The sequence below is a fragment of the Telmatherina bonti genome, assembly GCF_933228915.1.
Source record: "Telmatherina bonti genome assembly, chromosome: 15".
In the NCBI taxonomy this organism is placed as follows: Eukaryota; Metazoa; Chordata; class Actinopteri; order Atheriniformes; family Telmatherinidae; genus Telmatherina; species Telmatherina bonti.
In genome coordinates, this window is record NC_136613.1 from 39,992,857 (window position 1) to 40,004,932 (window position 12,076).

A 12,076-nucleotide genomic window follows, 5' to 3' on the forward strand; every position below is an offset into this window, starting at 1 on the left:
GCTGCATAAGACAACCTGGCTTCCATAATCACTTGACCTTAACTCACTTGAGATGGTTTGGGATGTTTTGGACCAAAGAGTGAAGGCAAAGCATCTAACAAGTGCTCAACACCTCCAGGAACTCATTTGAGACTATTGATAAGCCATTCCAGGTGACTGCCTTATGAAGCTGATTGAGAAAATGTTACGAGTGTGCCAAGCTGTCATCAAACAAAAGGTGATTACTTTGAAGAATCTAAAATATAAAACATATTCTGGTTTATTTACAATTCTTTTTTTGTTTACTATGTAGTTCCACATGTGTTCCTTCATAGTGTGGATGTATTTAGTTGTATTCTGCAATTAAGAAAATGAAGAAAAACCTCTAAGTTAGAAGGTGTATCCAAACTTTTGACTGGTACTGTATATGTCTGTAAATAAATATCGGAACCGAGCGGAAAAACCAAGCAGTTGGGTAGCTCAGTTAGTAGAGCATCCGCCTCGAGAACTGAGTTAGAATCCCACAGCTAACGTGCTTGCTAGGTATTTGCATAGCTCCAAAGCAACATCATCCATTATTTTTATGTTGCCTGGTCAAACAAGGTCTGCATCATACACCGAGGAACCAGGGTGCTGCGGAACAGGAACACGAAGTAGACAACACTGGACATGAGAGGCAAATAAGGTACTGCTGGAATGTTACTATGCAAGTAACCCTGATGAGCAGGGCTATACGAAGAGGCTGTGGGACACAACGATACTTGACACAGAAACTAAGCACAGAAACACCGCTATCTATTCAGGAGATACAACACACTAATACTGTGGGGGATAAAGGTATCAACTACCCCATCGAGACTGGGTACCAAGCCCCAGTAATAGAGATAAGTGAGGGAATAATCAGTCTCAGAGACAGCATCATAGCTAAGATGAGAGTGAGGCACCCACTGGGAAGAATTAGTGATGAACCACCAGAAAGCCTTCTAACCGAGGTGAATGCAGCAATAAGTACAATCCCTACCGCGACCATCACTGAAACCAATGAGCTGATATACAGCAACAGTGATCCTGGAGAAGCTTGGCCAACATAACATCAAGGGCAAGAAGGAGGCACCAGAGAGGAGAAGGTTAGAAACCAAGATCAAGGCAACTCGAAGGGTTGTTAGTCAACTGTTAGAACTCCAGAAGGAAACAACCATGAAGAGGGTTCCAGAGAGGTACAGCCAGATGTCCATATTTCAGGGCCTGGAAACCGCCAAACACAAATTCCAAGCATTGGCTGTCTAACTGAAGAGATACACAAGAGAAGTTGAGGCCAGAAGAATAAACTGCCTGTTTTCAACTAACCCAGCTAAAGTGTACTCCCATTGGCAGGGTAATACTACACAAGCTGACCCACCAAGGCTGGAGATGGGATGATACTGGAAAGGCATATGGGAGAAGGAGGCATCACATAACAGTGAAGTACAGTGGTTAAAAGACCTCAGAGCAGACCACAGCTCCCTCCCTGAACAAGACCCAGTTCCCATCATGGTGGCAGATATCCAGCAGACTCTCAGGTATGAAGAACTGCTCGGCGCCTGGCCCTGATATACTATTCAATTCAATTCAACTTAATTTATATAGCGTCAAATCACGGCAATGCCATCTGAAGACGCTCTACAGACAGGAAAAAAAACCCATAATGAATGCCACTCATAATAGCCCATATAAGGAAATGTCTGTCAATCACCTCTAGGGATGATAGAGCCATCTTTGTGGCTTCGTTGAAACTGGTGTGGGCTTCTGCTAAAAGTGACAAAAGCTCACAGCCTCCAAAACCCTGCTAAGACCCCACCTTTCTCAATCATTCATAGAAAGTAGTCTTATTATTATAAAGCATTATTTTGTTCTGTCACTGTCCTTTAGTAAAATCTGCTGTTTTAAATTTTTTGTGTTTTTTTTTCTTCTTTTTTTTATTGTTTTAGTGTTTTTATTTTTATGTTATCTTTTCTTTTCTTTTTTTTTTAGCTTGTGCAGCATCTTGGGCGACTTTTGGTGTAAGTGTGCTTGAGAATAAACTTGAATTTGATTATCATAACATGATCCCCATTCATTTGGTGTTTATCTCTGATCAGATTGCCATGTTTAAACCTTATGCATGTACAAATTTCCATTACACGCTATTATCATATCATAATGGAGCAACATTGTTGCACTTTAGTGAGGTACATTGTTGAGTAGGCTCTTGTTGTGATACTTCTCCTGATACTTGAAAACTTCTGCATGATACCTGATGATTTTTGTCCTGACAGCTGACATTTGATTCTGACAATGAGGATGTCCCAAAAAAAACACTCCACAGATGTATTTTTTGCAGTGTGTTATGGGACTAACCTTTTTCTGCCCCACTCCATACTCTCTCTCTCACACACACACACACACACACACACACACACACACACACACACACATAGTGACAGCGCCCCTGGTGGTCAGGCTGTTAGTGACCGTTTCTCCCTGGGTTGGGAGTCCGTCCTGGTCAGCTCTCACCGAGTTATTGTGGCCCGTCTGGATGGACGAGGAAGCGGCTTCCAGGGTCAGAAGATCCTGCATGAGGTCCACCAGAGACTGGGAATTGTTGATGTTCAGGACCAGATCGCAGCCTTAAAGTAAGTTTAATTTTATTTTTCAAGGGAGTGATTCTACCAGATAATTAGTTCCAACATTTAGATACAAAAACCGGACCATAGATTGACTTAAAACTTGGACCAAAGAGACTCCAATAGCCCAGAGACTGCTTTCATCTCCTTTAATTCATAAGGACAGGACAAGACCCACAAATTAAATTAAATTAAATTAAATTAAATTAAATTAAATTAAATTAAATTAAATTAAATTAAATTAAATTAAATTAAATTAAATATTAAAAAAAAGAGATAGATACATTCTGTTTCCGCAATTCCAAAACATGTCAGAACAATGTTACATTTACGCTTAAAAGAACCCAGTTATTTCAATTGTGTTAAAACAACAACAACAAAAAAAACCCAACTATTTTCAATACATCTGAACAGTATTTCTTCGTAAGATATTCTCTGTAAGTGGTTTCTTCCAGATATGACTTGGCTGACCCTCAGTTAAACTTTCAGGCACCTCATGGGGCTTCCGTACATCGACAGGAACAGGGTTGGCGTTTATGGAAAGGTAATATCTCAACTTCAAGGAGGAAGAGTGTAACTTGGTCTTCTTTAAAAGCATCAGTTTCTCTGGTTTCGCAGGCTTATGGAGGTTTCCTGGCCACCCTGTTGCTACTCTCGCAGAGCTCGCTGCTGAAATGTGGCATTGTTGTAGCTCCTATAACAGACTGGAGACTCCACGGTGAGTCAGTGAACTGGTCATATGTAAGTTGTGATATCTAATGATATACGTATGGTGTAAATATGTTCAAGGTTCATGTCTTTGGATCTTGCTCTGTTGTTTGGAAAAGACAGAGATTCCATTTATAACTCATGACTCATATGATGAGTCCAGACATCATTACATAAGAGTTTCATTCTGATGGTTAAATTTATATTCAGGTTATTGGAGATCAGTCAGTCACTGATGTAAAGCCTTAAAGTATTTCAATAACCATTTTTATACTCAAACAGGGTCGACTTACAGCGAGAGATACTTTCCCCCTAAAGACCATCACAAGTACCAGGTATGATCAATGATGCATGAAGACTCACTTCTGTTTCTGGAAATATACAAGACTGTGACTTCTGAAGTCACCACATAGCCAACCACATGACCACATGTCATCGGAGTCACATGACTCAGGACAAACCAATCATGTGATGTCATAGTCACATGACTCAGGACAAACCAATCACGTGATGATTTTAGAGTCACATTGTCACAATTAGCCCTGCTTCTTTCCACTTTGCTGCTAAACCACACCCCCCATCAGTCAATTTTCCTCACCTGCCACTGACACCTGTTCATGTACCTGTACATATGCTGCCTCCACCACTCACTCTTTGCTAGATTGTCATCGCCTTCCAGCACTTAATCCTGAACTGCCTGGCTGTTGCTGACCTGATCTGCCCCCGTCTACTGCCTTCTGCTTTGCCTTAGAACACTGTAACTCTCAACCCTCTGAATACCTGTCCTGGAGGACCAACACTTGTGAGTCTGTGGATTGCTTCTCTTACACCAGTTTAGATACACCAGTCTGCTCCGTTAGCCAGGAGGATATCGCTCTGCCTGGCATGTTGGAGACCTGAGTTCAACTGCAACAAGAAATGTGCCATTGAGAGCAATTCAAATAAAGTCTGTACACAACACAGTGCTGCTTTTTGGGTCCATTCCCTGCCCTTACAGTACAATCTGGCCAAACCATGGACCCAGCACAAAACCATACACCTCTCAGCCATCTGGAGACAATCAAGGTTGTTCTGCATCAGCCACTGAGGCAGAAAAGCAGCTGAGATCCAGCGACGCTCTCTAGCAGCTTTAACAGCTCACATGCAACAGCTGACAGCCCAACTTTCCTAGCTCACTACTTCTCTCTGCCAGGCCCCTCTTCTGAAGCATCAGCTCCTGCATCTGCCTCTCTGCCAAGCGACGCTCCTCTAGCCCCATGTGGGAACTCCAGAGTGTTACGACGGTGACGAAAAGACTTGTGACCCCTTCCTCACTAGCTGTTCTCTTTTGTTTGCACTGCAGCCCCGCACCTTCACATCTGAATCGGCGAAGGTAGCTTTTGTCATCAACCACCTGACAGGCAGAGCTCGCTTATGGGGAACAGTGGAGAGGAGGTCACCAGACTGTGCTTCTTTTGATCTGTTTGCCGCTTAACTTCGCAAGGTCTTTGGATGAGAAGAATGGTTCTGATTCTGCAAGGGGATTGCTGGGCTTAAAGCAAGGCACAAAAACTGTGGCACACTATATCGATTTCTGCATCAGAGCCAGTCAAAGCAGTTGGAACAGTTCAGCCCTTTGTGATGCCTCCTGTGGTTCCTCCATGGCCTCTGACTACATCAAAGATGAACTTGTTTCCAAAGATATCCCAAAGACCTTGGGTGGGATCATTGAACTGGCGATACGCATCGAAAATCGTTTCCAGACTCGTTGATGGGAGAAGAACCAAGGGAGAACCCAAAGATCTCTTCTTCCTCACCCTTGCCCGCTGCCTTCAGGGGGTCCAGCCCCACTGGTTGGGGGTCCAGAGCATTTGGGCTGCACCTCACTCCCTCCAGAGGAAAAGGAACATTGTCGCAAGTCCAACCTCTCTTTATTGTGGGGCCGCTGGACACTACATTGTGGGGTGCCCAGTAAAAGCCAGAGCTCATCTGTAAAAGGGGAGAAACTGGTGAGCTCAACAGCTTTGTCAACTCCCCAAAGCCAGAGAGCCCTTTCCCAAGGTTGTCTCCTTCTTCCTGATAGCCCTTATACCTTATTCATTTTTACTGACTCAGGAGCCGATGTAAGCATCATTGACGAGGAGATGGTCCTTCAGCTGGGACTCGAGTGGGTTCCCTTGCCTCATCCGGTTCCTGATAGAGCATTAGATGGCAACATTTTGGGCACTGTAACACAGACCTCTCCTGTCCATCTGTTGTTTTCGGGAAACCCTCATGAAACCATCCAGTTCCACATCCTGAGCTCTGCCCGCCTGCCACTCATCCTTGGGTATCCATGCCTTCGTCTTCATAACCCACACATTGACTGGACCACTGGAGCCATTTTGGAGTGGAGTCCTTCTTGTCACTAAAGGTGCTTCAAGCAAACCTCATCTCTATTCCACTCGTCCAGTTCCAGATCTTCTGCTGACCTCACCAGAGTGCCTCCAGAGTATCATGATTTTAGCTAGGCCTTCAGTAAAGCCAGGGCCAGGCCCCCGCACCGCCCCTTTGACTGCGCCATAGATCTCCTGCCTGGAACATCACCACCCATTTTGGCCCGAGTCTCTTGCTCCATTTCTTTCCACATTTAAATCATGGCTCTGGTCAGCTGGTCTCTCAATGGAGTAGATAAAATCTTTTCTATCCAAAGAACAGGCAAAGGGAAGCTGGATGTCCTGATGGAGTGCACGCTGCTGGATACTGTGCCCCACGAGGCACAGTCTGGTGGTACCTGTTTTTTGCCCCCTACCCTCAATCCTAATGTACTTCTGTTATTTTGTGTTGAAAAGCGGCACCAGATAAAGCCAGCTGCGAGGCCTCAGAACTGCCTGGCCTGTTTTCTTGTGGTTGTTTGTTTGTATGTTTGTCTGATCTTGGTCAAGTCGTTTGTACAACCTGTCTAAACCAGAAACTGAGGTCATGGAGAAATACATCCCAGATTCCCTGGCTGCTGGTTTAATTATTCCCTCTTCAACCCCCAAGGGTTCTGGATTTTTATTTGTCTCTAAGAGGGATGGTTTTTTCTGGCCCTGACTATCGTAGGTTAAATACTATTACCATGAAAACCAAATATCTGCCTCTTCTTGAGTCAGCCTTCAACTCTCTCCATGGTTCTACTATCTTCACTAAACTGGACCTTTGTAGTTTTTATCACCTGGTCGGGATAAAGGAGTTAGATGAGTGGAAGATAGCATTGAAGACCCCTCTTAGTCATTTTGAGTATTGGGTCGTGCCCTTTGGACTTTGTAAAGCTCCTGCTATGTTCCAGGCATTATTTAATGTTGTGTTAAGAGATTTCCTGAGCCGCTTTGTTTTCGTCTATCTAGATGGTATCCTCATCTTCTCCTGCAATCAGTCTGAGCATGTTGACAAGTCCTACAGAGACCTCTGGAAAATTGCTGGTTTGGAAAGGCTGAGAAATGTGATTTTGATAAAAACAAAATTTCTTTTCTCGGCTACATTTTTGAGAGCGAATAAGTCGGAGCAGATCCTGAAAAGGACAAAGCTGTTACCGATTGGGCTGTTCCATCTTCTGTTAAACAACTTCAGTGTTTTTTGGGTTTTGCACATTTCTATTGCCGCTTCATCTGCAATTATAGTCACATTGCAACCCCCTGACCTCTCCTGCAGTTTCGTTTGTCTGGTCCGAGGCGACAGTTCAGGCTTTTACTCTAAGAATCTGTTTACCACAGCTCTTGTTCTCCTCCGCCCTGATCTCAACCACCAATTTATGGAAGAAGCTGATCCTTCTGATGTTGGACTTGGGACACTTGTCCCAGCAATCCTCTGAGACTCAGAAGTTGCATCCTTGTGGCTTTTTCTCCTGGCACCTAACACCTGCAGAACCCGAACTACTATCAGTGATTGAGAGCTCTTAGCCATAAAACTAGCCCTGGAACACCTTGAAACGCCTAACCAAGGATGGGGAGCGTAAATAGCCTGCGGCTATAAGCCTTATAAACATGGCATCGGCCACCTGATTGTATTCTTGTACTGTCCCTCCCAAAAAAATAAACAAACAAATAAATAAGAAATAAACATTGGTGCCATTGGCTGGAGGGATCCGAGGTGCCATTCCGTATCAGAACAAACCACAAAAACCTGGAGTAAGTGCAGTCTGCAAAAGAAATGAATCCCCAACAAGCTTGTTGGTCTCTTTCCTTTAACTACTTCAACTTCACTTTGTCATATGGACCTGGTTCCAAGAACCAGAAACCTGACTTCCACCCTCACCAATTCCCACCTAAGACTTCGGCCTCTGCTTTCCTGCCTGCAACTTGTTTTATAGTCAATGTTTTCGGGGAAGTGGAGGACTAGAAGTGGAGACTTCTCAGGTATGGAAGTCTTTCTCTCAATCTCTTGGAGCCACTTTGAGTCTGTCGTCAGGTTTTCATCCCCAAACCAATGGCCTGGCTGAAAGAACAAATCAGCATCTAGAGACTGCCTAAAGATGTGTGGCTGAATCCAACCCTTCCTCCTGGAGGGGTCATCTGGACTGGGTACACTCACAACTCCCTTACCTCTTCTGCTTCAGACTTTTCTCCTTTCCAATGCTCCCTAGGATATCAGTCACTACTTTTTCCAGCTGAGGAGGAGGTTTCTGTGCCATCTTTCTAGCTACACATTTGCCGCTGCTAACGGGTTTGGTGGAAGACTAGGGCTGCCTTACTTTGTGCTACCGAACATACCTGCCACATGGCATATCGTTACTGGTTTCCTAGAACCCGCTACACACCAGGTCAGATTGCTGCCTGAGTTTTTGAACCACAATAGCAGTGTGTCTGGCTTTAACCAGGATTTGTTGCACAATGCTTAACTTCTAATTCATACCAACACATTTTTATGGTCACCAGTCCTCCTGATTGCTCCTGGGCTTAAACTTATGTTACTCTTTATGTGTGTTTAGGTAGAAGTTAGCCGACATTTTTCTAGCTAACATTGCAGGTGTTAAGTACCACTGTCCCATTTGAACGAATGATAGAAGCTAGTTGCTGTGTTGTCAATTGCATGTGTTTATAAAAGACAATGTGCTACTAATGGCAAGCCAACTGGATATCCATCACTTAATAATGTTAATATACATACACACATATATATATTAATATTATTAAGTGATGGCCATCCAGTCATCAGAGACTCTAGATGGTAAATCCACCATTATTTATCACATCTTCATCACCATCACTACCATGTTGCTACGAAACCTCTATTTTCACCTGGACATGATGATGAAGACACTTCCTGTCAGACTTTCCACCAATGAGAGCGCAAAACTGATGGCTGAAGCAGCCAGTCTTTGCCTGCACACTTCGGCTGAACTTCAACATCTGCTGAACATACCAGACTTTGAACTTGTAATGATATTATAAGATAATGTTGGATGTTGTGAGATTGTGAGACTGTTTCTGTGTTTGTCAGGTTTCTAGTCTGCTCAGTGGCATCATGATGCCTGATCCCCCCCACTTCCTAATCATCCACGGCACAGCTGATGGTCTGTATATTTTTGCATGAAGTTACCTAACGCAGCACATTTATTCATCATTAATGACTGAATTGTTGTTATTACATGTTATTGTCTGTGTTATTAACATCCTCTGTTCTTTCGCAGCCACGGTTCATTTCCAGCATTCTGCTGAGTTGGTCCAAATGTTGTCGGCATTAGGGCTTAACTACACACTGCAGGTAAACACTGCTCTCTGGAGAAGTAGAAATGTGTTTTCCCAATACTGAGTCTTTCTGCTTGCTTGTAGAGGGAATTAGCATCCTGAGGACTTTTGCTTCTTCTAAAATATTTTAGACGGAAAGATGTCTTCTTAACATCTGATGAAGAGGGTTTTCCAACAAGCCTGGTTTGTAGTAACAGCTCTGTGGTCGTCACTCAAAAAAAGTAATTAGTTACTTTCACTCGTTACTTCTGTTAATTGCAACAAAATTACTCAGCATTTAAAAAGTAACAACACTGCTTAACATGTTACTTTATTGTGTAAATCAGGGGTCGGCAACTAGATCTAAATCTGCCCAACTGAGTGGTGGTCAGAAAGACCCGGGGGTTGAAACGACGCAGGGATGGGAACGGCCCGGGGGAGGGAACGGCCCGGGGGGAGGGAACGGCCCGGGGGGAGGGAACGGCCCAGGGGGAGGGAACGGCCCGGGGGGAGGGAACGGCCCCGGGGAGGGAACGGCCCGGGGGGAGGGAACGGCCCGGGGGGAGGGAACAGCCCAGGGGGAGGGAACAGCCCAGGGGGAGGGAACGGCCCAAGGATGGGAGCGGTCTGGGGGTGGTAACAGGCCTGGGGTGGGAACGGCACAGGGGAGGGAACAGCCCAGGGGGAGGGAACGGCCCAAGGATGGGAGCGGTCTGGGGGTGGTAACAGGCCTGGGGTGGGAACGGCACAGGGGAGGGAACGGCCCGGGAGAACAGCCCGGGGAATGGGTCCAGAAAGATGAAACATCTGTGAGGTTCAGACCATGATGCATCCGGCTGACTGAGAGACCATGGCGGCATTCTCATGGTCCTGATCTCTGCTCCTTCCTCACATCACCCTTCTGACCTGAAGGAATTCCTGATAGTTTCTACTTCAGGTTTTTGTGTGAAGCAGAAACTCGTGTCGAGGTTCGGGTCAGACATAAACATTTTCCACTCAAATGTCTCATATTAAGCTTTTTCTCCTGGTCCTGCAGATTTTCCCAGATGAAGGACACGACATTGTCTCTGTCGCCAGCCGCCACTACCTTCTCCACTCAGTGCAGACGTTCTTCAAGCTCTGCTTTAAGGAGGAGCAGCAAGAGAGATGTTGAAGGAAGATGAATAGCTTTAAGTTTTATTGATGCAGGCTTCTAGAATCCACCGCAGGAAAATGTTTATATGTAAAAACAGGTAAATTAGACGACTTGCATTGAGGTCATGACCACCAAACACCTCCTGCAGGTGTCATTACCTCATTATTACACTGTCAGTGTCCAAGCTTAAAGCCAGCACAAGCGATAGCACAATACCAGGAAGATGCGGCACATCACACTGTTGTTTGAAAAAAGAGTCAGACTTGGAGGATAATGTGGGATGGGAACGTTCAGAGGAAGACAGCTGCTGTTCTGCCGTTGCATATGTTCATGTTTGCTGCTCTGCTTTACAGCTTTCAGACTTCCCAGGAATCATGAAATCTGCTTCAGATTAAAAAACCTTTCAGTGATCAGTTTGTGCTGTTGACGCTGTCATTTAAACCCCATGAATTGAACCAGAGTTGAAAAAGTTTGGTGATATAAGATTCGTGTGTGTGTGTGTGTGTGTGTGTGTGTGTGTGTGTGTGTGTGTGTGTGTGTGTGTGTGTGTGTGTGTGTGAGACCAGCCTCTGTGTCCTGTCCTGAGTAGAAACCAGTTCACATCTGTGGTCAGGATCCTGTCTCAACAGGAGATGTAGAAGTAAACCTGGACTCACTTCTAATGTCAAATAAATAGTTCAACATCGTTTCTTTTCCTTGCTTCATTCTTTCTGATAAAATGCCGTTTATTCTGTACTTTCAACATGAGGCGGACACTGCTGAGAAGTGGATCGGATCAATTCTGCTTCCTGCTCTTGGAGAGGACGGAGGCTTTTTCTCTCCCTCCCGTTTCTCCCGCTTCTTTATATTGTCAACTATATCTGAGCCTCTTGCTCCATTTCCTTCCGAATTTAAATCATGGATCTGGTCAGCTGGTCTCTCAATGCAATTTATAAAATCTTTTTTCCCAAAGAACGGGCTATGGGCCCGCAGGTCCCGACGGAAGTCATGCTGCTGGATCCGTGATGAAGGTCATGTGCCTGCTGCTTCTTTCTGTGGAGGATTTCTACATGATTGGATTTATGATAACTGGGTTTCTGCTGTTTAGTGTGTGCGGTTTCCTGGTGTCTCGCAAATTCTGGAAGATCTGTGATGGACTATGCCGAGCAACTAGCACTCGAACTCATGCGTGACGGCACTGGACCGCGACTGGCGCTGGTCCTGGTTCTGGAGCTCATCCGTAAGAAGAGGTTACGGAGAAGAGGTTGCTCAGTTTTGGTGGAAACTGACCCCCGATCCAGCTGTTTCAGAGTCCGACTGAGACCACTAAGGACTCAAAGCTGAGCCAAACGAAGCTTAGCTTGACCCAAAACAAAGCTGTTATCTGAATCTGGCTCCCTGACTGGCCTTGGGCAGGCTGGTTATCACATCTCCTGGAATAAAATGCTGTCTGATGCTCAGTACCCCTCCTAAGTGTGTTGGGTCAGTGTGTGTGTTGGGTCAGTGTGTTGGTACAGTGTGTGTGTATTGGGTCAGTGTATGTGTTGGGTCGTTGTGTGTGTTGGGTCAGTGTGTTGGGTCAGTGTATGTGTTGGGTCGGTGTGTTGGGACAGTGTGTGTGTATTGGGTCAGTGTATGTGTTGGGTCGGTGTGTTGGGACAGTGTGTGTGTTGGGTCAGTGTATGTGTTGGGTCAGTGTGTGTGTTGGGTCAGTGTATGTGTTGGGTCAGTGTGTGTGTTGGGTCAGTGTATGTGTTGGGTCAGTGTATGTGTTGGGTCAGTGTGTGTGTGTTGGGTCAGTTTGCATGTGTTGGGTCAGTGTGTGTGTGTTGGGTCAGTTTGCATGTGTTGGGTCAGTGTGTGTGTGTTGGGTCAGTGTGTATGTGTTGGGTCAGTGTGTGTGTGTTGGGTCAGTGTGTATGTGTTGGGTCAGTGTGTGTGTGTTGGGTCAGTGTGTATGTGTTGGG

General features: G+C 45.3%; 1 protein-coding gene across 1 annotated transcript in view; it reads left to right on the plus strand.

Moving 5' to 3' along the window:
* Nucleotides 1-10,148, plus strand: part of LOC306766933 (inactive dipeptidyl peptidase 10-like) — a gene marked incomplete at both ends in the record, with an annotated part of 238,030 nt that extends 227,882 nt beyond the window's left edge. Inside the window, 11 exons of the mRNA XM_079254791.1 lie at nucleotides 2,436-2,630; nucleotides 3,111-3,165; nucleotides 3,240-3,339; nucleotides 3,612-3,664; nucleotides 4,672-4,763; nucleotides 4,813-5,027; nucleotides 5,145-5,369; nucleotides 5,424-5,536; nucleotides 8,769-8,841; nucleotides 8,959-9,032; nucleotides 10,032-10,148. Coding sequence (XP_079110917.1) covers nucleotides 2,436-2,630; nucleotides 3,111-3,165; nucleotides 3,240-3,339; nucleotides 3,612-3,664; nucleotides 4,672-4,763; nucleotides 4,813-5,027; nucleotides 5,145-5,369; nucleotides 5,424-5,536; nucleotides 8,769-8,841; nucleotides 8,959-9,032; nucleotides 10,032-10,148 — 1,312 coding nt within the window. The remainder of the gene's footprint in view (nucleotides 1-2,435; nucleotides 2,631-3,110; nucleotides 3,166-3,239; nucleotides 3,340-3,611; nucleotides 3,665-4,671; nucleotides 4,764-4,812; nucleotides 5,028-5,144; nucleotides 5,370-5,423; nucleotides 5,537-8,768; nucleotides 8,842-8,958; nucleotides 9,033-10,031) is intronic.
* Nucleotides 10,149-12,076: the final 1,928 nt, after the last annotated feature.